General features: G+C 41.2%; 1 protein-coding gene across 1 annotated transcript in view; it reads left to right on the top strand.

Moving 5' to 3' along the window:
- Positions 1-25,719, top strand: part of tmeff2a (transmembrane protein with EGF-like and two follistatin-like domains 2a) — a 105,285-nt gene that overhangs the window by 7,254 nt on the left and 72,312 nt on the right. Inside the window, exon 2 of the mRNA XM_020611075.1 lies at positions 1,641-1,750. Within this exon, the coding sequence (XP_020466731.1) occupies positions 1,641-1,750 (110 nt within the window). The remainder of the gene's footprint in view (positions 1-1,640; positions 1,751-25,719) is intronic.

The following is a 25,719-nucleotide window of genomic DNA, read 5'->3' as shown; positions in this document are numbered from 1 at the left end:
GCATCACCTGGAAGAACAGGTGTGTTTTTCGAAGGTGCTTAGGAACAAAATTTGTCATTAAAAAAGCACATGCACTACATAGGTGTTAAATGTGACCGTGACATGTTAAATGCATATTCACTTGGTCTCAAACACTTTGCATGTTTAGCTTTCACAATAAAGCAATTTTCCATAAGACTGCAGAGCATGAAGGGTAATAAATAAAGGAGCAAATCCCAACATTGTTTGTCTCTGAGCATCAAAGATGAGCATCTTTGATGCTCATTCTCAGTTTTAAATTCCAATTTTATCCTGCTTTCCCGACTTCAGTCTCTTCTTCTCTTAACAGTATTTGTCTTATTAATTGCTTCATTAAAACTTAAACCTTTTTTAAAAATGTTTAAGGCTACAAAGCCCCAAACTGGCTGCAAACCCACAAATGAAGGAAAACTTTATCGAAGTTTCAGTTAATTACACTAATCAGTGGGTCATATTAACCAATCTATTTGCACAATTCTGTATTCTTTTCTGCTTTCAGGTTATTTCTTATTTTTAAATGGTAAATGGTAAATGGTAAATGGACTGTATTTTATATAGCGCTTTCTCACAGTGTGTTACACTGGCCAAAGCGCTTTACAGGAGATTATACACCATTCACCCATTCACACACACATTCACACACCGATGACGAGAGGCTGCCGCACACTGGCGCCAGTCGAACCACCGGGAGCAATTTGGGGTTCAGTGTCTTGCTCAGGGACACTTAGGCATGCGGGGAGACCGGGAGTCGAACCACCAACTTGCTGGTTAGAAGACGACTGCCCTACCTCGTAAGCCACAGCCACCCCACGCTCGGGGCTCGCACTGTGATTGGGTGAAAGGTGTTTAATTACTGTGGATATTAGAGTATTTATACTGTGGCAGCACAGCTTCATGCTGCGGATGGCATGGAAAGGATAAATTATAATCAGTAACATTTCCAGCTCAGTGTCAGCTGGAGTTTAAAATGCAAAAGCCTACATGTATGGCACTGCTTTTTGGATAGACTAATAGCACTGACCTCAGTGTTCCCTCTCATGCTCATGTAACTCTTTGATCTGACTCAGGCTGGTGTGTTGGACTCATTTTGGATCCTTAGTGCAGCCTGAACCGGATGTATCCCAGGCTTGCTTTTTCAGGACAATGCTCTAGGAGTTGTCCTCATTGTACACAAGCTACTGTTAGAGGGAAAACCTGAATTAGTGGGTGTAGAAACATGATGAATCCAGATGCTTTCATACAGGGCATGAAATTAATCATATGCTATGCTTTATAGTTGCTATCTGTTGAATGCCAATGGGAGATTTTTGTTCTGACCTTAAAAACAGCTCCCACCAATAACATCAGAAGTGAAGAAATGTCTTTTGTTTACTCCTCCACTAGAGTCCAGAGACTAGTTTTTGAAATGTATTTTATCATTTTGGCAACAAACAACAAGGATGTGTGCAAGCATTGTTTTTAAAGTGCACACCATGTGATCAAAGAGTGTACCGTGCTCTGGGGGCAGTGACTAATGCCACATACTTATTATGAATGACCCTGAGTGGGGCTCATGTTAAAGTTGCTTGAGGGCTGAACAGAGAAACAGTCACTGATGTCTCTTGTTGGCTTTGTTCCTCTAGGTTATGATGACCGGGACACAGATCTGTTCTTATGCGATACCAACACATGCAAGTTTGATGGGGAGTGTCTAAGAATTGGGAACATGGTGACATGCATTTGTGATTTCAAGGTAAGATCAAGAGGTGATGTTCATATAACTGTTTTACTCTTTGTTAGTTGTTTTTTTTTTTTCCTTTTGAGGTGTGTTTGGTGTGAATTGACCCCTGGCTAAACCTCTCCCTGAGCTGTTATTGCTTAATCATAGTTTAGCAACCGTAACAAGAAATACAGGCCAGTCAAGCTCTGGATTTTTCTGCTCGTTGAAGCAATGTATATGGGTCTATAGTAAGAGCGATACTCTGCATTCAAAGAGTTTTGACCTTTTCAAAACTAAAATGAGAAGAGAAAAAGTTTAAGGAATGACTTAAAGAGTGTCTTTAAGAGGTGCAATCTTTAGAATAACTATCTTACTATTTCTAGTAGTGACCAAGCATTACTTCAAAGGGTATTTCATTAAGAAATTAAAAAAATTCTGCACTGTGATTGGGTGAAAGGTGTTTGTTTGCTGTTCTAAATGAATGTGCCAGTGTTAAACTGGAGCTTAAGACACCAACAGCTGAACCTGAGCTAAAAAGCTTGGACCTACAGCTATTTCTGTAACCACCAACAGCAATCAAAAGATCCACAGGATAAATAGCATGTCAGTGAGGAGCAGGAACACATATCTTAAAGTGTGTATCATATTTTGCATGAATCTGGAAAGCCTAATAAGCTAATGTAGGAGGAGGAAAGATGACTTATAGGGAAGTTGGCAAGTGGCTATGGTATAAGCTTGACAGTACTAGCGGTTTGACAAGATCTCATGCCACAAGACCTCAGAATATTAAAATGTGACAATATTTCTCGTTAAGGCCAAAGCTGTGTAAAAGAACCAGAGCACTATAAAGTATGATAGACTCTGATGGCAAAGTGACATACCGTCACATAGTCTGGTAACAATGCAACTCTCTGCTGTGTTTTAATGCACAGGGCTGGTTTGGTTTGGAGGTGGGGGGTTGCACGGGGCAATGCAATATGGCCACACTGTGTCGAGTCGACATGTGGCTTCATTCACGTTTCCTGAGTTTCCTTTGTTTTGGTTAGCCATGCTGCTAACATAGTCTACTGTACCTTAGCACCAATTCTACCACCTTTGTTTATTATGATAATTGTGTATCGTCTCTTCTCGTGAGCTAAGTGTATTGTCACACTGTTGGATAGAACCCTTCAAGGTTGTACGTTCCATGATTGTATTGATTGCTCACGATCCACTGCATCACTGTCTGGAGCAGTGAAATCAAATGTTAGCAGCTTTCTGTTACTTTTTATTGGATTTGGGGAGCTCGAGCCAACATTAACAGAAAGAGTGATTTTTTCAGACACTCTGGTTACTAAAATGTGACACACAATAGCAACAGTAATCACATGTGACAAGGCTTAATAATTAATCTTTGGATGGCTGAACAGTGGGGGCAGCACAGTGGCACAGTGGTTAGCGCCGTTGCCTCACAGCGAGAAGGTTCCAGGTTCGGGCCCCACCCGGGACCTTTCTGTGTGGAGTTTGCATGTTCTCCCCGTGTTGCGTGGGTTCTCTCCGGGTACTCCGGCTTCCTCCCACAGTCCAAAGGCATGCAGCTTAGGTTGATTGGTGTCTCTAAATTGCCCATAGGAGTGCGTGTGTGGTTGTTTGTCTATGTGTTAGCCCTGCGATGGATTGGCGACCTGTCCAGGGTGTACCCCGCCTTCACCCGATTGCCGGCCAGGATTGGCTCCGGCCCCGTGACCCCGTTCAGGGACTAAGCGGTAGAAAATGAATGGCTGAACAGTATTACGTATGGGCTGCTACAATATTTAGAAGTACAAGATTTGAACTTTTTTGTAGTCTAAAAATGTTCTTGCCCCATGTGATTATACTTTCACAGTAGGCTACTTCATCAACAGATAAGAGGCATGAAAGACAGGAAGCCTAGATTAGCATGTCTGGTATTTGAAGATTTGGACTGTAAACTGTCCATGGGCAAAACAATTTAATATGTTTCCCTGCTTAAAAAAACAACTATTTATATTTGATCTTAATGAGAACATACTGTATGTAGCTGTGTCTACTTAACACTGTAAGATAATTATGATGTCAAGCACTTACAGTTTGATTCCCAGAACTTAGAAATGCTCTTGAATAATAAAAAAATGACCTTACATCTAGATAGCTTTGTCATGCACACCATATGTTAATAAAAACATACTGTGTGCTAGTGAAAACATGTTTAGTTGAAAGGTAATATATTTTCAAAGAGATGTCTATCAACTGGATCAAACCTATTGTCCCAACTGGACAATGCTAGCCCCGAGGGGAGATGCTTGTATGAGGCTGCATGAGCCCAGTTTATAGCTCTCTGTAAACTGCCATGTCACTAACCTGGAGCGCTGTCTGCTCTCGCTGCCACTGATGAGTCCAAAGACCGAAGGGGTCTTGTTAATGGCATAAATCTGGAAGAGTATGCTGTTCTTGATAGCAGTTCAAACTGTATTTACAAAAAAGTAATCATTTTTTGTCAAAGATGGTTTTGGCTGCACAGATCCTTTGGGTTTACTAAGCCAAGGTGTTGTGATACCCAACTCTAATACTTCTGCTGCTACTAGTTATAACGGAGGAGAACGTATAACATTCAAGTCAGTTTGGTAGCATTGGGTGTACAATTACTGTAGTGTACCTAAAGCTTTTCCAAGTGTTCAAGGCAGAAAAATCAGTAAAGATGTGACACACTTTGTCTGATGCGTTCATCATGGCAACAGGCATCACCATGGGTTAAATTTTCTGCTTTGAACCATGGTAATGTTTGTTTTATTGTTAGAATTATGATGACACGTTCAACTGGCATTTTGAAATCACATAGGTTCTTGTCATTCCTTCATGAGAACTGAATTTATCTAGAATTTTAAGGACCATCAAGGCTGTGTTAAAAAAAGAGAAAATCAGAGGTGGGCATTCAGCTTGTGTGTAGTTATAGTATGATAAGCTGTTCCAACGACCCCAAACTTTAACAATATATTACAAAGCACCACTGCACAGAAAGCAACAAACTGTGCTGTTTTGCCTTTGGCAAACAGTTAAAGTTAAAGTGTTTACAGCGCCATGAGCGCACATATTTTTAGAATGAACGACTCCTTTGGGAATCAGCTCTGTGACCTCATATTAAGAAAACCAAACTGGCAACAATAGCCTATCCCAGCAGTTATTGTGAGGTGAATTACAAAGAAATGTTATGCAATTAGTTTGGGTGTAGTTTTAGCTGACAAATAAAACAACTCATTTTCCAGTATGAGAGCGAACATGTTGCTTTGTAGCGGTCTGACTGCAGTCAGGGAGAGAAAGTCTTGGCTCTTTCAAGAGGCAGTGAGAGGCGAATCTAATGCATCTTGGCAATGAATAGTGTCCATTGATTCCACCACATCAAACTCACTTCCTCTTCACAGAACCCTGTGCGTGTCTCTTCCTTGTGTGTGTGTAAGAGTATGCACCCATCCATAGGTTACATTAGAACAAAGAAAATCTATCCAAGTTGAGAATTTATACAATTTTCATGTCTCCTCTGACAGCCATGAACAAACTGCCAACAGGAGAAAAATCTTGGCCCATTGATTGGGGGAGAGACTGATTATTATGGGGCAAGACAACAGCAGCAACAGGCTAGAAAGGTTATGTTTACATTGACTGATGCAGCAAAAACACTGACATCAGGAACCTTCCACACAAACAAACACAAAATGCAAAGCTGAGTTGACCTAAGAGCCGCAGTATTAAGCCAGAAATTGTGGTATGACCTGCTCTTTTTTGAGAGCACACAGAGCACCACAGTGCACAGCAACAGCAGTATCACTGTGAGATCTCCTAAAGAGAAATGGAGCTGTAATGTCATTTATCTACAAGCCTCTGTTAACGTTTGCTCTCAGGGAAGTACGAAATTGAGATAAAAGCTGGTGACCAATCGAGTGTCAGCCTGCCTAGTGCCTGCTTGCGCTGATGACGTGCTGATAAAAGCAACAGATGGGAACACGAGCTATGTTTTTAGATCTCAGTGGCTTCGTTTATTTATCTAGGGTTCTGCAAAGCATATTAATCATCAAAGCTTGCAAACATTATAGCAAAATCAAGACCAGACTGACTGGTTTGTGCCTTTTTACTATCTGGTCTGGTCTTAAAGGTACAGTAAGTACTGAACATTTGATTTGATTTGATTTGATTTATTCTTTCAAGCATATAAAACATTGGTTGGTGAATATAACAAAAAAAAAAATCATAACAATTAATATGATTGCAGAGGTTTTTTATTGGATTTTTGAACTTTGAAATCATAAATATAAATATAAATGAGAAAGCACGCACTGGCAAATGTCATTTCAAACCATCAGTGTCCAAGAGATTGCAGAGAGATGTAGTTTGACCCTTATAATATGACCTCTTGACCATGAAAACCTACTGCTGGCATTTGGAATGATGCTGATATATGTATTAGTTTGAAAGTTATTGAAGAAAAACAATACATGACAGACATTCAGTCGTTGGTTTACGGGTAAAACAGGGACTTCGGTGAGCGGACCACAGGCAAAGTGGTGAAGACGTCACATTTCTGCAAGTTTGTCTCTTGTTTGTTCAACAGCTGTTTGATAAACTGTTCATATAGTCTGTCACTGGCTGATTGTTGCAGTGTTGTGATCCTTCATGTCCACTGCTCTCCCTCTGCTAAACTGTGTGTGAGAGAGAGAAGAACACAGCCCCTCTCTCCTCTAACCAGAGACGATACCGAGAAAAACTACCAAAATACACCAAAATCTAATCAACTGCTCCGCGGGCCATACTCAACCTCTCCAAAAAAGTTATGCTGTTAACAAACAAGCAAACCAGCAAATGCCAGCAAAAACATAACTCCAAAATACCAAACCAAAGCATCTAATAAAATGTGTAAATATTGAAAGTTCACCTGAAAAAACAGTTTCTGAATGGCATTCAAATCACAAAGGGCAGGCAGCGGCATGTGGAGATTGGAGGTAGATGAAGCAGGTTTGTTTAGAAGTCAGATGTTACACTGCAGCATGTTATGAGAGAAATATCTCTAAAAATGTTCAATGTTTCAGGAGACGCAGGTGGAAGAGTTTGCAGATGAATGTGAGACAGATGTTAACACAGCAGATGTACAGTAAGTAATGTGATGGGTCGTTTATATCATCTACACAGCTGACAATAAACCTAGGTCAAAAAATACATCTGCTCTTCTACATAGGTCAGAGGTAGAACATGTGTCAAATCACTACAGGAATGTTTCAGCTGATTTTTTTCTGAGGTTGGCATCAGTTGCCTCACACCAAGTGCACTGTCCTGATGTAGTACACCTGAATACCTGGCTCACAGTCGAGACTCATGCTGATGTTGCCTTACCTTCGTGAGTAATGTGTCACTAGAATTACTGCATGTCTGCAGTGTTATAATTTGTATGTAGTTCTTCAGATGATTGATGTTAAATATTATTACAATTACCTCAGAGCAGCTTGTGTAAATTCCATTATTCCACTAATAAAACACAAAAAGCAATAATAGTTCAAACTGCAGGTTTCAAGAATGACATTTAAAATGCATTACACACAATATCTAGCACAATGTGAGAGTGTAGGATTGTGTTTACGTAGGTAGTTAAATTTAAATGAAAAGGCAATAAAAGCAACATAACTTTTAGAATTTTATGCCCTTCCCTTCTGGGGGTTTGGAAACAGCTCTAAAGATTTCACTTAATGCTGCTTCAAATAGTGTGTTAAAACGTAATACAGTGTGTGTGTAAATAAACTGACATTATAGTCTCAAGAATTAATTGTATGTTTAACTCACCAACATGGCTGAAGCTCCACACAGAAGTGACTGCGGCAATTTAAATGTTCATATTATGGCTGAAGCTCCACACAGAAGTGACTAAAGGCAATTTAAATGTTCATATCGGCATGTAAAAAGTGCAATGTGAAAGCATTGTTTAGTCGGCCCCAAATCAAAGACACCTGCTGTGTTTCATTCAAGTCTGTCTTCACCAGCAGCACTGGTAATTCCTTTAAACACAGGCAGTGACAAAGAAAAACCCTGAATAAATGAATGGTCTCCTCCAGGATGATGATGCCCCCATCCTTAGAACACTATGGGTCACTGATTGGTTTAATGAAGATGAAGTCACATGCTGTGGCCTTCACATTCACCAGAGCTCAACCCAGTTGAACACCGTCTCCACCACCATCATCAAAACACCAAATGAGGGAATATCTTTTGGAGGAACGGTGTTCATCCCTCCAGTAGAGTTCAGAGACTTGGAGGTGCCAAGGTGCACTGAAGCTGTTCTGGAGGCACGTGGTGACCTGACACCTTACTCAGACACTTTTTTTGTCATTCATCTTTCATCACCTCTGTATACGGCCTCCTGAGAAGCTTTTTACCATGCTGGCTCTCAGCAACAAAGTTGAAAGTAGTGTGATGTTCTAACACTGCAGAAGATCTTAGGAAGGTTTCTTTTAATCAAGGCCAAGAGCGTTCTCTGTTTTCCCCCTACCTCCCATGATTATGTACTCCAAAATATATTACAGATAAAAGGATTCTTAATCATGATGCATTTACTTTCATGTAGTCCACATGGGCATCTTGCACCACACAGACATCACACACAGAGACTCTCACACACATTTGGTCTTCCAATTGCTCCCTGCTGGTTGTTTCATGTGGCCACTGTTCGCTGTAATGCCTGACCTCAAATTGCTCCTCCACTTTTCACCGCCAGAAGTCGCCTAATGTTTGGGTTGCGATGGCCGGACTGCTAAAGCTCTCAGCACTTCAAAGATGGATGAGAGCTAATGTGGGTTCATACTGCATGATGTTGATGGGAGGGTGTGGAAGGGCAGCATGTCCTTCATATTGCACGAAATAAGTGCCTGTGAAAACGCTTTCGTACACATCTTTCAAAAACACATTGGCCACAAAAGGACCATCAGAGTGGGGAAACTGGCCTCCTCACTCCAATGTTCTTTTCACACACAAATAAACAAACAAACAAACATCTTCAAAGTCACACAAAGTGGCTGTGGAATGCAGTAGAGTGTAAAATAATGAAATACCTGTGGTTACACACATACACACACAGCGTAAACCAACAGACCCAGGTGACACCAGCTCCTGATCCAGACCCCATTCCATATATTTGCATTCGTCTATCATCCTTTCATCCGGTGTGAACAGACTGGGACTGACATTTTGAGTAATACTGACTTTATTTCCTGTTGCAGACCTGCGTGTATAAATGGTTACACTTTGAAGATACTGTAATTAAGCAGGGAAGAGTGATGACGAGCAGTCATCTATGACTAAAGAATGACAAAAGGTAAACATTAAATACCAACCTGATCTCAGGGTTACTTCTCAGAAATATATGGATATATATGGATTAGGACTATTTGCTGTCTGTTTATGATCGTGATGATGTCATATGACCCCTTACACAAAAACACTGCACGGTCAAAAGCGATTGGCTTCATAGCACCCGCATACAGAACACTAACATCTTTTACCATTATTTAATAAGTCATGTTAGTTGCCATTGCTTAAATCAATAAAACAACTGTAGTGCTGACATTGGAACTTTAGATGCATGTGGTGTTGCCTTACTGGTATTTTTACACTGTACAACATAATGCTCAAATTTCAGAATATGAGTTCTGTGTATTTTCACTTAAAGCTGCTTTCTTCCAGTAAATTTTGCTGCTGAATTTGTGATGATGTTGGTAGGTAAAAACAAAACAAAACAAAAAAGTCAATGCTATGTTGTTCTGTCTTACCAAATTATATATTATTTTGCATAACCCAGTGCTCTTTGTTCAGTCTGTCAGTGTCTTCCTACTGTTACTTCAGTCTTTTAGCTGTTTTCTTCTAGTTACTCTTCTTTTATAAGTGGTCTTTTTACTAGTTTCTCAGGTGCTTGTTGTAAAAGGGTCATTTCATTGTAATTACAAAAATACCTTTAGCCAGACTGGCTTCTTTCCCTGCAAAAACATTCAATTTATATTCTTTGGTTTCAAGATATTCACAAATGGGTGTAAATGGAGTTTTGTATTTCACAGCATTTTGCTGCTTCCTGTGAAGACCTTTGGATTATCCTGAGTAAATTTTGTATATTAGAGGAGCAGCAGCAGTTTGAGAACTGGATATTGCAACGCTTTGGCATTGTAAACCTGGGCCAGCACCTGTGAGAAAATGGGAAACTACTTGTTTAAAACACTGAAAACAAACAATTAAATAAACACAATATTTCACACTGGAATTAAACACCTCTCTCCTGTGGGAAAGTTCGTTGTTTTCTGACCCGTCCACTCCTACCTCCTAACACAGACGTTCACCCTTCATCAAGAGGTCGCCTAATTAATACATCTATCTGTCTATCTTGTAGGTACAGGAGTCGACTCCTCAACCAGTTTCAGGGCATGATAACTGATAATAGCCATTGTACTGTACAGCATGGAAATGCTTAGATTGGCTTTTTTTATCCTAAGCTTTAACATGAAGACATGCTATGTTATTTGGTATACATTTATCAATAACAACATCAAGGCCTACTACATTTGGGATTGGAGTTGCCTGTTAGACTGAGACTACTCAGTGAAGGCAAAGAACAGAGACATGGGACTTGGGGAGGAATTGTGTCGGTCGTCTCTCCTGAAAAACGAAGCATCTGTGTCAGCTCCTCTGTGGCTCTGGCTGGCATGTCAGACACTATTACAGAGGAGTATGTCTCCTGTGACTCAGGTAGAGAGACGCCGCAGGGACTGACGGGCTAGGCCCTAATCAAGAGGTGACTGCCAGGCAGTTAAAGAGCAGAAGCACAAGCCAGCCACCTCAGTCTCCTTCTGTCTCTCTCCATCTTTCTGTTGTCATTGTGACTCCCATCTCATCCATTACTCTCTGTCTGTCTCTTTCTCCCTCTCACTTGTCCAAATAGCTCGCCCGCCTTCATTTCTGTCCCCTGCTCGTCTCCTCTGTCTTTCCTTCATTGTAAGAACTTGACCAGCGTTCGTAAACAAGGCAAAGCATCATGGGAGAAGTGTTTGTCACTTGCCCAGGCAACACTTGACACGGCTCCGTCCAGGAGGTCTGTAGGATACAACACTGTGTCAGGAACAGAACAGATATGTCACTCTGACAGCGCTCCGCAGGGATCTGTTGATGCTTTGTTGCTTTTTTCGTTCACCTTCTGTGACATCGGCTGCAAGTGTCTGGGGTAGAGTGGCATGCCTTTGCTTAAGTTTTTCTAAAGGAAAATAAAACTTTGTGGGGCCTGTGGAGCACAGCATTTGTCAGTGCCTCCTTTTTCAGCTGGCACTAACTCAAACCAACCCCATTCTCTCTGGGAAACCAACTTTGATATAATTGGAACTGAAACAAAATTGAACCCAACTCTGTTAGAAACCATTATCTCAGACTCGCCAGTCACACCACTATTTTTTTCTCCCATAGTGAGCAATCATTAGGGTTTTGGTTGTCTGTGTTTCCCACATGAAAGGTCAGTCCGTTCCCCAGCGTGAGGCTAATAATCTGACAAATAACAGTTTCACACACAGGATAAACTAGGTTGATCTAAATGGGCTAAGAAAGTGTTATTCATTTTGGGCTTTGTGACTCTTTCCTCAGCCAGCACAGCTCTCATGTACTGATAGTTAAAGATGGGTGTTTCTATCAGACAAGGGAATATTGTTTAGAATGTTTCTGGTCATTTTTGCTAGTAGTTGACTTCACTACATGTTTTCCACAGAAAAGCAGTGATTTGCCTTTTGTTACAACTTGCACTCCGCCAACCAGTGAAATTCACAGGAATGAGACAGACGTGAGGTCACTGTCCTTGATCGTTGACCTTTGGCCACCAAAAATGAATCAGTTCATCCTCCAACTCCAAATGAACGTTTGTGCCAAAATTGAAGAAATTCCCTCAGGACATTCCTGACATATCGCGTTCACAAGAACGGGTTGGCTGGATGAAAGGACAGACAGGCGTACATAGAGACAACCTGAAAATGTAATGCCTCCAGCCACGGAGACATGAAAACACCTGAGTCAAGGGAAACTGCACTGGAAACAGATTGAAGTAGCAACAAGAACATTTCTTGAAGGCTGAGTGTGATGAAATGGCTTTGGGAAGCAATTTCTAAACTATTTTGTTGGTCAATTTGCAGCTGCTTATTTATTTATTTATTTATTTATTCATTGATTCATTGATTTAATATTTTACCAGGGGAAAGAAACCTACTGAGGCTTTGTAACCTCTCTTTCAGTGGTGCCCTGGCCAAGAATCATTAAAGCCTATAAATTCAAAACTCCTATAAATTCATTTCTATTTTTTCTTGTTGAAAGGTTTTTAAAACAATTAACACGAGCTGTTTTTGTAGCCCGGCCCAGGTTAATTAGATTTTTTTAAACAATGACCATGAAATAAACAGGTACATTATCTGAATGAATAAATTAAAGGAACCATTTTGAGGTGCTATGACTTATTCTGTTCAATGCGGTACGGTGGATCAGTGATCAGGTTTAGGATTGCTGGTTCAGTTCCCAGTAGGTCCTTTCACATTTCAAATAGTTCTTGAGCAAGACACTGAACCTCAAACTGTCACATATGAAATTCCTCCAAACACTAATATTAACTAGACAAAACTAAACTCTCACTGCTTTTAACACAAGTTAAGAATCTGAGTGTAACTACTGTACCTGTACGTCAAATATTCAGTCTGTTCACTCATTGATGAAAATGATCCTCCAAACAGTTTTGCAAGAGACATTTCATGAAAGGAATGTTGGCTTCATAACTGCTTTCATAAAGAGCTGCAAGACAACTAATGCATGTAAACAATGTAATGTGGATGCAATATAATCCCCATAAACATATACTGATAGTGAATGACAGATGCAAATAGAGAAATAAACATTAAGAATTCAATTTATTCTTCCCTGTCTTTGCTGTGATTACAGCAGAGTAAATGCAGTTCTGGGACCACAGTTTTAGCCCTGAATCTCAGTAAATGCCATGAGGGATTCACGTCTGGCATTTGCCTCATATGAATGGCTCAAGCAGAATGCGTTTCATTAACATCAAGCACAACATTTGTATTAAAAGACACATTCATTCCCCCATTCCGGAGCTCCCTTACCACCCGGCCCCAGGTCACAGACACTGCGCCACACATCAGTCACACGGCAGCGGGGGTTAGCTGATGGAAAGAAAGAGGCCACATCTGAGATGCAGAGGAATCTTGGACAAGAGCGTCTGTCTCTTGTCATGAGCCACAGGTGCTCTCAGCCACCACCATAAGCACGGAGACATCTCTGTCAGAGCCGATAAAGCCGCAGCTTTGATAAGTGCAAGAAAGCATGAGCAAAGATAGTGCCTGGGGGTCTCAGCAACTGAAGACAAGTTGTGTGGAAAGCAAATGCGCTGCTCTGTATGGGCCAAGCAGGCAGAGGGTTGCATCAGAAGTAGAACGTGCTGGGTGGTGCTGTCTCCATCCTCTGAGGCTAGTCCTAGTTTTGTGGAGATGTTTATTATTGATAGAGGTGGATGATAGCCTTGGGATGAATTGCATAATCTAGAGCCGCCTCTAATGGATACAGGAAATGGATCAGGCTATCAGTCTGGTCTCAGTGGATGAAGGATGTGTCTGTGTTTGTATGTGTCTGTGTTGCTGTATGCATGCAAACATACATGTGTGTGTGTGTGTGTGTAGTAAGCTTGGGCAATGCGGTCTTGTCAACTAACCATCAGCACAGGTTGCCAGTTCCACAGTTTGCATTGTTTGGATGTGATTACTGAAGTGCAGCTCTTAAATACACAAGAAGGAATTTTTCTTCTCATTTTAAAGGGAATGTCATCGCAGTGGTGGAAAAAAACAAAACAACAAAAAACTAATTTATGATGCTTTGCCAGTGGGATGCTGAAATGTAGACACTCACAGTGGAAAAATCCAACCCTCTCAGAGGAATGGTCTGTGAAATGTCAGGTGTGTTTACTCTTTATTAATGAGCCAAGCTGCAAAAAGTATTTGAAATCAGCTTGAGCATCACTTATGTTCCTGGGTTTGCTTCCATATTCAGAAACACTGCACTACAGACAAGATTCTAAAGTTTTAAGAGAGAAGCTAAATTATCACAGACAAAAGAATTAAGCTACAGCATTTCCTTGTCACTAATGCCAGCTGTAGTCAACCAGTCACGCTCTGCGCTGTCTGTGCATTCATGGCTGTGGTCTTTTAATGCTGGCTTATTGTCACCGGCTGATAAAAAGAAATTAAAATTATTAATTAATGCTGTAAGTGATGTGTCGGCTCCAGCATTATAGGCATAAAATGCAGTGCACAATGTTTTTAGTCAAAGAAAGACAGGATTCTGATTTTCTTTCTTTCCAAGAGCTGCAAATGACAGCATACACAAACATTTTGGTCACTTTTTTAATGGAAAATTTAATTGTAAGAAAAATAAAACATGGTATTAAACATATTTTTTACTTGTAATGTTTGTCTGTCACTCAAACCAAATTCTAAATACAACAGTGCTCCAGAGGACAGGGCAAGCATTTAAACATTTTTTTGTTTTGTAGTTTTCCAAATGCAAACAGGGAATAGATACAAAAGAATGTCTGTTACATCAGTGAACGCACAGGTCATTTTAAAGTGTCTGTAGTTTCTATTTGAGGTTTTGCCACAGGCTGGATACACTCTACATATGTGTAATTCCCTCACTGTGTACCATGTGTCAGAGATTTGGACGTGGCTTTCCCTTCTCCAAGGTGCTTCTGTGGGCTCCTCTGTGCGCTTTTTGTTCACAAGGCGAACGAAGTGAATGATCAATGAGCAGGACAAAAAGTAGATATCATAGATACAGCAGTGAACCCTTTCTTGCACATTTTTCATAGCAGCTATTTTGGCTTAATCATAAAAGCACAGGTGTGATTATTATCAATAAGGATGACTTTTCTAGGAGGCCAGCGTGCACTGCAACAGGGCCTTTCTTAAGTTGAATGCAGCCATTGTTAATGGGAAGTGCTGTACACCTGTGCTTTCCCTGCGATGAAAAGGGTCAGAAAGGGGTTTTGTTCTCTCTTGCAGTATAACTGGGGTAAGTCTTCAGCTAAAATAGAAATCACCTGTGGTTGGTCATTTTCTTTTTTGTACCAATGTGCTGTATAGAACAGTTTGCCCTCCTTACTTTTGTACTGTGGGTTTGAAGTCTTGAACATTATGTAAACATTTGCTAAATGGGCTGTAACTGCACCGAGTTCCTCTGTTGGTTGAGTCATCAGTTTTGACAGATGTTAATGTATTTTGTGCCAAAGCCAGAAAAGCTTATTCAGCACAAGACCACTGTTGCACTGACTGTGTGAAGTGTCTCAGTCGTGGGCACAGACATGTAAAAAGCCCCAAACCCCTGCTGCATAGAAGCAGTGCACCCAGACTGAAAGAGACAAACACAACCGTTTGCAGCTCTTTGTAGTCATTTTGCGTGTCTGTGATTATTTTGCAGCTCATTGTAGTCGTTTTGAATCACTTTCTAGTCATTTTGTATCTCTTTGTAGTCATTTTGCATATATTTGTGGTCATGCTGCATATAATTGTGGTAATTTTCAATCATTTTGTGGTCATGTTGTGTGTGTGTGTGTGGTTGTTATGTATCCCTGTGTGGAAGTTTTACATGTCTTTGTGGTAATTTGGCCTCTCTTTGTAGTTGCTTTCTGTGTCTTTGAGTCATTTTGCATCTCTGTGTAGTTGTCTTGTGGGGGAGACAGAACATCACAAAACCACTTTGGCCCCTTGGCATGTGCTCTGACTCCCTGGTCTGTAACTCATCCATGACCTAAGTGCTATAAAATGCATGCAAGCAATTGTGAAACTGAAGGAGTCAGATTTATGCCAGTTCATTAAGTCCCCAAACACATATACATGAACCAGGAAGAAAGAAAAATGTATAACCCTTCGAGCCAACAGGTGCAACAACGCTATTACAGTTAGATGTCAATTAAGTCTTACACACCTACACAGTCCTCAAAAAAGATCCAATCATGCACGATAAGTGAAAACACCTGTGTGGGTGCACGATGGACATGCAGAGCCTTTAGAAGAGTGATTGTTAGTCCACTCACTGATGGTGGAGAAAATAGAAAGCAACAGCTCTGGCTCTCTGTTTCCACTCAACTGCTGGGGATCATACATCACGTAGTCTGTTGAAAAAGCCTTTTAGAACATATACAGGAATGGAAAGATTCAACTAGGACAACTTTCTCAGGCAAGACACAGTATGACGACTACATCCCTCATGGCTAACAGAGACTTTTCTTTTACTAATACACTGTTTGTCTGCAACTAGTCCAGAGAAGAACCAAGCCGAGTGCCCAGATGTTCATGTTGAATGGTTCATCGAGCTCAGGGACTTTTTCTGTCTTTCTTAAATGTCAGACAACTAATTATTTTGGTCAGAGCGGTCTGTGCTATAATTAACTCTGTGACCTGATGGGAATTCTTTTCAATCAGGAATGTGTTGATTTGATTAAAAACTACTCTCTAAACTACCCTTCTAAAAATTGGGCACTTAATATTTGTTGGTAGTGGGACAATTAATCCACCATCGGTTTATACATTTTTTTTATGAGGCATGTCTTTTAAAGGCATGAGGACAAAAACTGAATGTGTTCATAATTATAAGAACTGAACTACAAATAAAAAAGGAAGAGCATCAATAGATATGTTGTGTAATACTTACATAGAGCAGTGACGTACAACACTGTAGATGTGGCGCCAGTCTTACACTTGCTGAGTGAGCAGCAGCATTGTTGCATGTAACTACACTCACTAGCCACTTTATTAGGTACACCTGTACAATTGTGCAGCCCTTCTGCCCTGAGTGGAGCAGTATTGGCTTACAAGGGTGAAGTGTCAATCATTCGGTGTACAGATAAGTACAAGAGTTCACAAGTTTTCAGATTCACCCACAGAATTTATTTTACCTTATTGTCGTGAGTTACAAGCAGAATTCAAAAGTACAGAACACTGATTCAGTTTTGTACTTATTCTCTTGTGCAGTTAAGTGACTGTACTTTCACATTACCATGTTTCTGTGTGTGCACGTTTCCTTCTCTTTCCACTTCTCCAACCTACTGTTGCTGCTTTATCTGCATAAGCTTGTCTTGTAAAACAGGGATCGTGAACACTGACTGCAAACAGAGTATTAGGCTTTGTTTAGATAGACACTTGATTAACTCTTTTACTGTCTCTGTCCAGTTATCAGTCCAAATGCCCTCTGCCACCTTGTAGAAAGGATGAAATGCTGCAGTTTTATGATTTAAAGGAGCATTTTGCACACGGCTGTCTTCTGATACAACATCATCATCATCTGTCTGAGTGTTAATACTGTCCAGGTAGCTTTGATCCTGTACTGTACAGTAGATTCCTGAAGACTGGAAAGAAAGCTCTGACGTTTCTCTGTGCTCAGCTCTGTCTTTACTATGTAGCTTTTGAAGTTTAGTTCCACATTTTTGTTCCTATTTGTGCATTCAGATATTAGCCTTATTTTGCTATTTACTGACTGTGCAGCCATATTGGAGCTGTGTTACGTTACTACTGTTGCAAACTGAACCATCCCTGCTGTGGCCGCACAGACAAACACAGTGAACTGAAAAGGGCTGCAGGGAACAGACTCCTACTGTGGTTTGCAACTAGCGGACCGCCAACACATCATCAGGGTAAACAACTTTAACTTGCTATGTGCTCCAGTGTGAAAACACTTGCATTGTGCCTACACAGCTTAACTGCTTGTGACCGTTCACAGCGTGGATCGGTGTGACTACCTCTGCTACTATGGGATGACTATATATGAATTTTTACTTTATAAAAGAAAAGTTTGTTGTGAGCCTTTCAGAAGGACTGTGGTAATTCAGACATCTTTTCACATTCTTGATTGAGTTCTGCTGATTTATTTTACCAGCTGGCGACATAATGGCACTACATTTTATGCAGTGGCTCCCCAATAATGACACAGAGAGAATCTAAAATGAAAGTTTATTAGGAATCTTTGGCATTTTTGGTTTTTCTCTTTTATTATATTGCACATTTCTTTCCCAATTGATAACTTTTCTTTGGTGTTCTCATCTAGACCAGTCACCCTGTGAAAAATAAAACACAGTCAAATATAAATAAATTCTCAAGTACAAAAGTTCTGCAAAGGTTCTGTGGATGGAGGCTCACCCGCTTCTCCCTCTTAGACAGCAAGAAATGACTGTACAGTATAATTCTAAAAATAATCCTTAGGTTCAATATAAACACTTATGACACATCAGAAACAGGAAAATAATGCAGTTAAACAGCTCTGGCTTTTATACAGCAGGCCCATGGCAACTGTGCAAGTAAAATCAAGTCCTCCGGCAAAATACTTCCTTTTTAACTCCTCAACAGAGCAACACATTTGGATTTTCTCATCTGATAATGCTATAGTTAAGGTTTTGTCAGGTTGAGGCAACAAACAACTGATTATCATTATGGTTAGCAAAGGGGTTAGCGTAAAGGTTACATCTTAATTAGGCTTAGGGGACATTCTTTGTCAAATAAACCAATGTGACTGTCAGAAATGGAACAGCGGTCTCTGAAATGTAATATTTTGTTGACCCGTGTATCCACCATGACCTTCACCTTTCCCCATTCCTCCCCATTAGCATCTAATGACCGAGAGTCATACATCAGCTAAAGGCCTTTGACTCCTGAGTGTGTAAACATGTTACATGTAAACATGTGCCATTTCTGAGCAGTTCACTGCAATGACAAATGCTGTTCTTTTTTCTTGGGAGGACACTTTTAATTTATGTAGGTAAACAAAATTATTATTGGATTAAGACCCAGGCAGAACAGATGCTTTACATTGCTGGATCAGTCCACATCACAGCCAGAGGAGGCCTCCGATAACATAGCTTGAAATTGCTTTCTTCTAAAGTAGTCATCAAATCTCTAGCATCAGACTTGATTGGGGTGAGAGGGGTCCTAGAAGAGAGATTTAACTGGAGACTTAAGTAGTTAGAAGGCAGATGGTAGCCTGGTTCCAGACCTGTGAATCCCCCACCACACATCTCATGTTTGCACATAATCATTTGAGAATGAATATGTGTAAAATGGCGATTCAGTCTGATTATAAGGCTGGTCTGAGAGTGTTGTAGAGGAACGTGTGAGCTTCCTGAGAGGTTCACAGCAGGTGGAAGAAGGGGGAAATGCTTTTTTCTCTACTTCTTTAGGTGAGCCTCATTGATGCAGAAGCAAAGTCAGGTACGTTCTCAGCTCAGTGTGTCTCAGGGCTCCATTTTCCTGCCAGTGCAATTTCTACATCAGCTCATTCATAGTCATTATACAGTTTTCCTCAGGTGCATGTCAACTTTTTGTTGTGCATTGGAGTGAATGAATGCGCTTATGCTGAGGTGGGAGGAGAGGGGCAGTGGAGGCCGTGTGTATGCCAATTAGGGAGCACAGTGCAATTTTCGTGCTGGTTTTGACCCAAAATAGCAGTAACACCTGGTCAGACCACCTCTTATCACAATCACAGGTGTATTTGCAATTACCTGGTCAGACCATAGGCTGAAAAGCACGAGATCAGGTACCCAAATGTTTTTTTAAATGGCCACGCCAACTTAAAACGAACCTTTAAATCTACAACGTATCTGTGGAATCGACTCTGAATAATTTATTGTGTATCATGAAGATTATTTGTAAATAAGATAAACTAGTCCTCATTATGTGGATATAGATATGAATATGGTCAGCGTCTGTCAGCCACTTACAGCCAGTGTCTGAGAATCCAAATCCATATTAAAAATTACACATAATAACACATGAAAGCAGCTCATGATAAATAACAAACACCCTGCGTACGTCTGCATTAATCCTGTTACACAGCAGGTAAAGTCAGTTCAGCCTCACTGTGGCTGCTGTCACTGTTAAGTTACAGTTTCCTCAAACAATTTTCCCACAGACATAAGACAGACCTTCATCACTACCACAGGGATATACTGTATGTTGTATCTGTTTTTGCATTGTATGGTGGTTTGATCAGCTTTGAAAAGCAGCTCTAGGTGGAGCTAAGGTGGGCAACACATCCACTGGCTGTGTGCTCTGGCAGACCACAGCCAGTTTCACCATAAACACAGTGATCATAATCTGATTTTATTTTATTATTTAAAACTGTGAAATGTGGGTTTTGCCCACTGGACACTATATAATTGTTGCTGGTTACTGGACCAGAGACTTTGGTTCTTCCATGAACAAAAGCTGCTCTGTGATAGTAGCAGACTGATTGGACATAACTAAAGCCAACTCCCACTCCACCTGCTCAGGATGTATTTCTCCCTTTAATAAATCGGTAACGCCTGGCTGTGTAGGAAAGTGTGCTACGTGTGTGGTCACCAACATTACACAACACAGTTGAACATCTCTATATTCACCTTGCGCCTTGAGTTTAGACAGAAGTGTGGCACTGCGTCCTCTCACAGGAAAACAGAGCCCTCAGTGTCTCTCCTCATATAACTCTGGATACGCCGACACTTCAAAGGAAGTATTTGCTATGTAATAAAATGATGAGTAGCACCTTCATTTCCTAGCTGGGATCAGTGGATTTTATCTTCTTCAAATAGTTTTCTGCTACCCCCAGAAAATGTCAACGTTGTCATTGAAATTCATTCTTCATGCCACACATTCTGATGAAGGGATAGCAGTGTAGTGAAGCATTTCATACTGCTGTTTAATATTGGGGCACTGGAAGGTCCCCAAGAGTGTCCTTCAGCTGAATGAAATCCCCTTTCAGCAGTTCTAAGCCACTGACTCTGTATTTAGGAGGATACTGAACAGGCACAATCATTCTCTTGAGATATGATCATTTGAGTGAATGTTCTTGAGCTCACCTTGTTATAATACTTACAGTAATATGTGGACCCTCTGTTCGACTGTGTTTTATGAAGTTAACTGGAAGTTAAATTGACTAACTGCAATTTTTGACATACTGTTTGTGATATGGATAATATGTAATAAGCTAAATTGGACTGATAATATGGTTCATGTACCAGTCAGGCTTCACCTACAGTAACTGTGGTGGTGTATGGTTGGTTAGGTTGGAGGTTGGAAAGTGCACCCCTCAGTTGATCTGTTTTATTATACCATGCTCATTACCACGGAGTGGCCACCAGCTGTCGGTGAGACCTCGTATGAAATAACACTGTGTAGTGAAGTGACTACAGCGGGGAGGTGTTGTTAACCAGGTGCTTGATTTTAGCTTCAGTATCCACACATCCTGCTCCCTCTAATCCAGTGTTGGTAGACGGATGGCAAATGGTCCTGTTTACATTAGTAGAGAGCAGAGTAGAGGAAGAGTTGCTGACAGAAAGGCTGCCACAGTAAGTTCATTTCCGTTAAGGCCTTCTCAGAGAACAGCATCTGCTAGATGGTTTGAACACACAGAGGTTCCTTGTTGTGCTAGTATAGCGGCACCCTGAGTGTGCCCAGCCAGTCATATAGCTTGTGATATGGTCTTTGTTTATTTTAGTTCAGCTGCTTTCTAAATGTGATGCAGAATGCCAGAGGAATTTTTCACTTCCCTGTTTGCTAAGACATTTTCTTTGATTTATGGGAAGTTTTATGTTGATGACAGTTAGCAAATGATTTGCAACTTTCTCATACTATAGTCATAAAAACGCTTTGTAGATTTACTCACTGCACCTACATACTTTACAGTACGTGCAAGGCTTCACGTTGTGTGTTTCCATGATCATTAGAAATTTAAATAAACACCAGGATCTTTTCAGGGTGTTAGTTTACTGCTTTGCAACCTTGCCTGAGTGTTTACCACCTGCTGGTGCCATCAGTGGAGAGACAATTGGGTCTCACAGCAGCTTATTGAGTACATCAATGGTGATTTCTGACTGTGGAGCTTCTGCTGGTTGATATGGTAGTCCATAGGGTAAACATATGAACAGCTAAGAGTCGCAGTGTTTGCTCTTTACTGTTGTTCAATTACCTCTTTACAATCTGTCCTGAAGGGTAAAACATTCTTAGACATAGACGGTGATGCCATGGCTGTTATCCTTTGGCTGATGGGGGTCCTGGAAGAGTCTCCCAGCACTGCACAAGCCTCAGCTTGTTGCTTGCTGTATCCACTGTAGGTGTCTGTGTTAACCTGTATTATTGAATTGGACTTTCTTTACATCCTGTCTGTCCACCTTTGAATTTCAGTGATCTACAGTGTACTATAATGTCTAATGATCACAGACTGAAACCTCTAACAGGGCTCTGGAGGCTTATCCACTCATCTTTAAGTATCTCTGCACTGAAAATTAACCGTGAAAGTTGAATTCTGCCTGAGCTGTTGCTGATGCAGGTCCTTGTCTTTAGCACGGAGCCCAGGAGGAGTATAAGTACAGGTACAGGCCTTGCTGTCTTGCTAGAATGCTTTTTAGGCACAGACGCTCCACAGAGGGGCAGCTCTTTGGTTGTTGTCTAACCAATTCCAAACAGCAGTCTGTTACAAAAAACACACATTGCTACTCTGGTTGTATCATTTCATGGTAAGTGTGAAGTGTGTAGCTATGTTATTGAGGAAAATAAACTAAATATAATACAATATATAAAATCCAAGTTTATACCAGGGTCTGAAAATATCATCCAGACATTGTGGGGAATGTGAGCTGGACAGAAACATGGCCCTGAACCAGACCAGCGTGTGTGCTGTGTCCACAGACTCAGTGTTTGTACCATCTGCTTTGTGTAAGTACTGAGGCTGCAGCTGCACTATTCCACCTCCTCTGTTACTTCTTTCTGTGGAACAGTCTTGAGCTGCATTGTCCCTGTTAAACAACCAGACACATAAACGCTCTGTCAGTGTAGTGCTGTGTTCAGGGGCAAGTGCACGCAGTCACTGTTCACATCCTGTAAGTCTACAAGTGTTGAACAAAGCAGCGGGTTTGTCACGTGAAAATACAATGCAGAAGCACGACGTGCAGTAAATAAATAAATAAATAAATGTCATAACTGATTCTGTTAAATACCTGGAAATAAAGTGAAAGCCAAGCAAAACACAGATAAACTTTAAGGGCATAAATGTGAGGAAGTTTATTTGTCCTAAAACTGTGCAGACATATGTTTTTGTGCAGACTCCCTCTTCTTGATTTCACCACAGTGATGGCTGTGATATTTTGGCATATGTTTTACCAGTAGTAGTGGTATGACTCGATGAACTATGGCTCCACACACAACATGTTTACTGTTTATCAGTATATGCATAACAAGATTTCAGCTCAAGCCACACTGTTGTGAAAATTAACTCAAGGCAGTAATGCGAAAAAAAGAGAAGTTCAGCTTGGTTTTCAAACTGCCTCAAATTAAATATGCTGTCAGGGAGCTACATCTTTATCAGCCGACCAAGGACCTCCAGAGTTTTCTGCTGTAAAGACTGATTATCATGATATCAAGCCTAATCACATCTTAGATGGCTTTTTATAAATGAGTACATTATATAAAAGGACGAAGTTTCATGAGTGAAAAAAGAAATGTAATGTTCCTTCCTACATTGAACTCCTGTGATCATTCCGTGTGCAGGACTTGACAAATTGTTGCTTGATCGCTTTTCATATGTGTAGGGTTTGTAATTGCTCTGTTGGACAGATTTTTATTTGGTTATTGGTGCTTATATCCTGTCATGTTTGCTTTTGCTGTATTTCTCAGAGATCTAGCCCTCAATTTGGCATGCTCCTTCCCTCCACTACATTGTCACACACTGATTCGTGCACTCGCCTTCACTTCACATCTCTTCTCTCCTTTGTCTCCTACTCATATGGTTTCCTCTGGTGTGGTTTCTGCAGATCCTTTGCTTCTCCCCCACACTGTCCTCTTCCAGCACTCATGCCTGTCATTGCTATCATCCTTTCACCCCATCACTTACACTTTTCTCACCTTTCAGTTTGTTTGCTTTCTTGCATCTCTTTTTCTCTCTTTGTTATACCCCCTTTCCTCCCCTCTCTTCTTCACATCTTCCTCCTCATACCTCCATTTTCACTCTGCATTCCCCCTACTCCTCTGTCTCCCCTCCTGCTCCTACCACCTGTCTTTGTTCTACCCCTGTCAGCCGGCAGTTAAGGCGGACACTCAGTGGAGTCAGCCTTTGGGGCTGCTATAGATGCACAGACTGAATGATGATGGTTCTGCTTTTTCTTGCTAGGTTGTTGTGAGTTCTGACCTGGTAAGGCGGATGCCTTTTTTCATATAAAGTGCTCTGACAGTGCATGTGTCAGTTGCTTTGTGTGTGTGTCTTTGCATGCGTGTGACGCACACACTGATACCAGGCAGAGAGGGAGACAACAGGTCCTGGCTACAGTCCCAAAGCTTAGCTTTTGGAACTTAGAAAGAGTTGAGTGTAGGCAGACCCACAGCAGCCCCTGCAGGAGGTTTGTGGAAGCTCTATTTCTATATGGGAAGGGATATGAAATGACATGGAAGAAGTATACGAACTGGCATGCACACAAGACATGGCAAATGTGACTAAAAAGCAGAAATGTACAATCAAGGGCACCTGCATGAATACAGAGGGTCTAATATTTCCTCTTACTTACCCAGTCCAGTTACACATAAGACCATAAGCATCAACACCGCTGCTCTCTCTGAGTTCTTGGTCGAGACAGCACCCAACTGTCCAGGTTTTGTCACAGCAGAGGTGTGTCTGTGACTTCTGCAACTATTGAGCCAGCGGGCACATAAGGCCGTGCCATATGGCACTGGCCAGCGGACCCCACTTCCCTGTCTGCAGAGAACAGTGGAGGATCACATTTTCTCACCTTCTGTCTCATTCACCCTTTCTCATTAATATGCTCACTTCGTTGTTTCTCCTCCTAAATCTTCCTTCACATGGCCCTGTTCTCAAGCATGCTTACATTTTTTGGAACCTTTATTACTATTATTTTAATTTACATTATGCTGGCAGTCATCTGAGCCGACCTATAGTCTAGTGTAACAGTTGACGAAGCTTATATTTGCAGACAGAAGAATAAATAAAATGTTGGCAGAGAGGTGTCAACAACACTGGCTGAAAGATTCAGTTAAGATGGAGAAGTGCAATGTTTCTTGTCTCTTCTGACTGTCTTATGTTATGTTTGGCAATCTAATCTAAGTCAAAGCAACGCACCCAGCTTAAAGAGGCTCATAAGACACAGAAGCCTCCTCTATACCCACGTATGAGTATTTCTGGGTGAGGCTGTAATTTTCACACAGCTGCAGTCTCTGTCTTGCACCTCCTCTTAGGGAGATGGAGGCTTTAAATCCCTCATCCTCTCATCTTTCCTCTCTTGGGTGAAAGCCAAATAATGGGGAAGAGCAAGAGACGGGCTGGAGGAGTTTTCACAGAGAACAAGGCAGTGTTAAAAGACACCCGCAGGGTTCTGCCGGGCAACTTTCCCTCCCGTTGCATCATGTCTGGTATAAAGTGAGAATCCCCAGGTTAAGAGCAGCCCAGAGTTTGAGAGCGGTGGTGGAGAGGCTGGCGGGGACAGGAGGGGCAGAGGGGAAGGATAGAGGATGACAAGGAAAGTGCAGGCCCTGCAGGTAGCTTTTCCAAGCACCTTTGTAGGGTTGCCATTTCTTTACTCTCTCCCACCCTCCTGTGAGGGGATTTTCTCTCCCTCTCCCTCTTTCTGTCAGTGTCCCTGTTTCTCCAGTTTTTTCTTTTTCTTTATTTTCAAGTTTATGATGTTCTCTTTTCCCCTCTATGCCTCTGTTTCTTCAGGCACTGTGGTTCTTTTTTATTGTGCCAGGTTTGTTGAGCCAGGGCTTGGTATCACTCTCTCTCTCTCTAGCTGTCTACATCTCACCTCTGTGTTTTTACTTTCATTACCCCTCAGCCTCCTGCTGGCTCACTCCCATCTATTTCCACTGACTTCTTCTCCCCCTTAGCCCAATTTCACTCATCATTTTTCCTTCTTGTCTTCTCCACAGTCTCTT

The sequence above is a fragment of the Monopterus albus genome, unplaced genomic scaffold (assembly GCF_001952655.1).
Source record: "Monopterus albus unplaced genomic scaffold, M_albus_1.0 scaffold109.1, whole genome shotgun sequence".
In the NCBI taxonomy this organism is placed as follows: domain Eukaryota; kingdom Metazoa; phylum Chordata; class Actinopteri; order Synbranchiformes; family Synbranchidae; genus Monopterus; species Monopterus albus.
The sequence above is the reverse complement of the archived record's forward strand: the minus strand, read 5'-3'. Positions and strand labels throughout refer to the sequence as shown.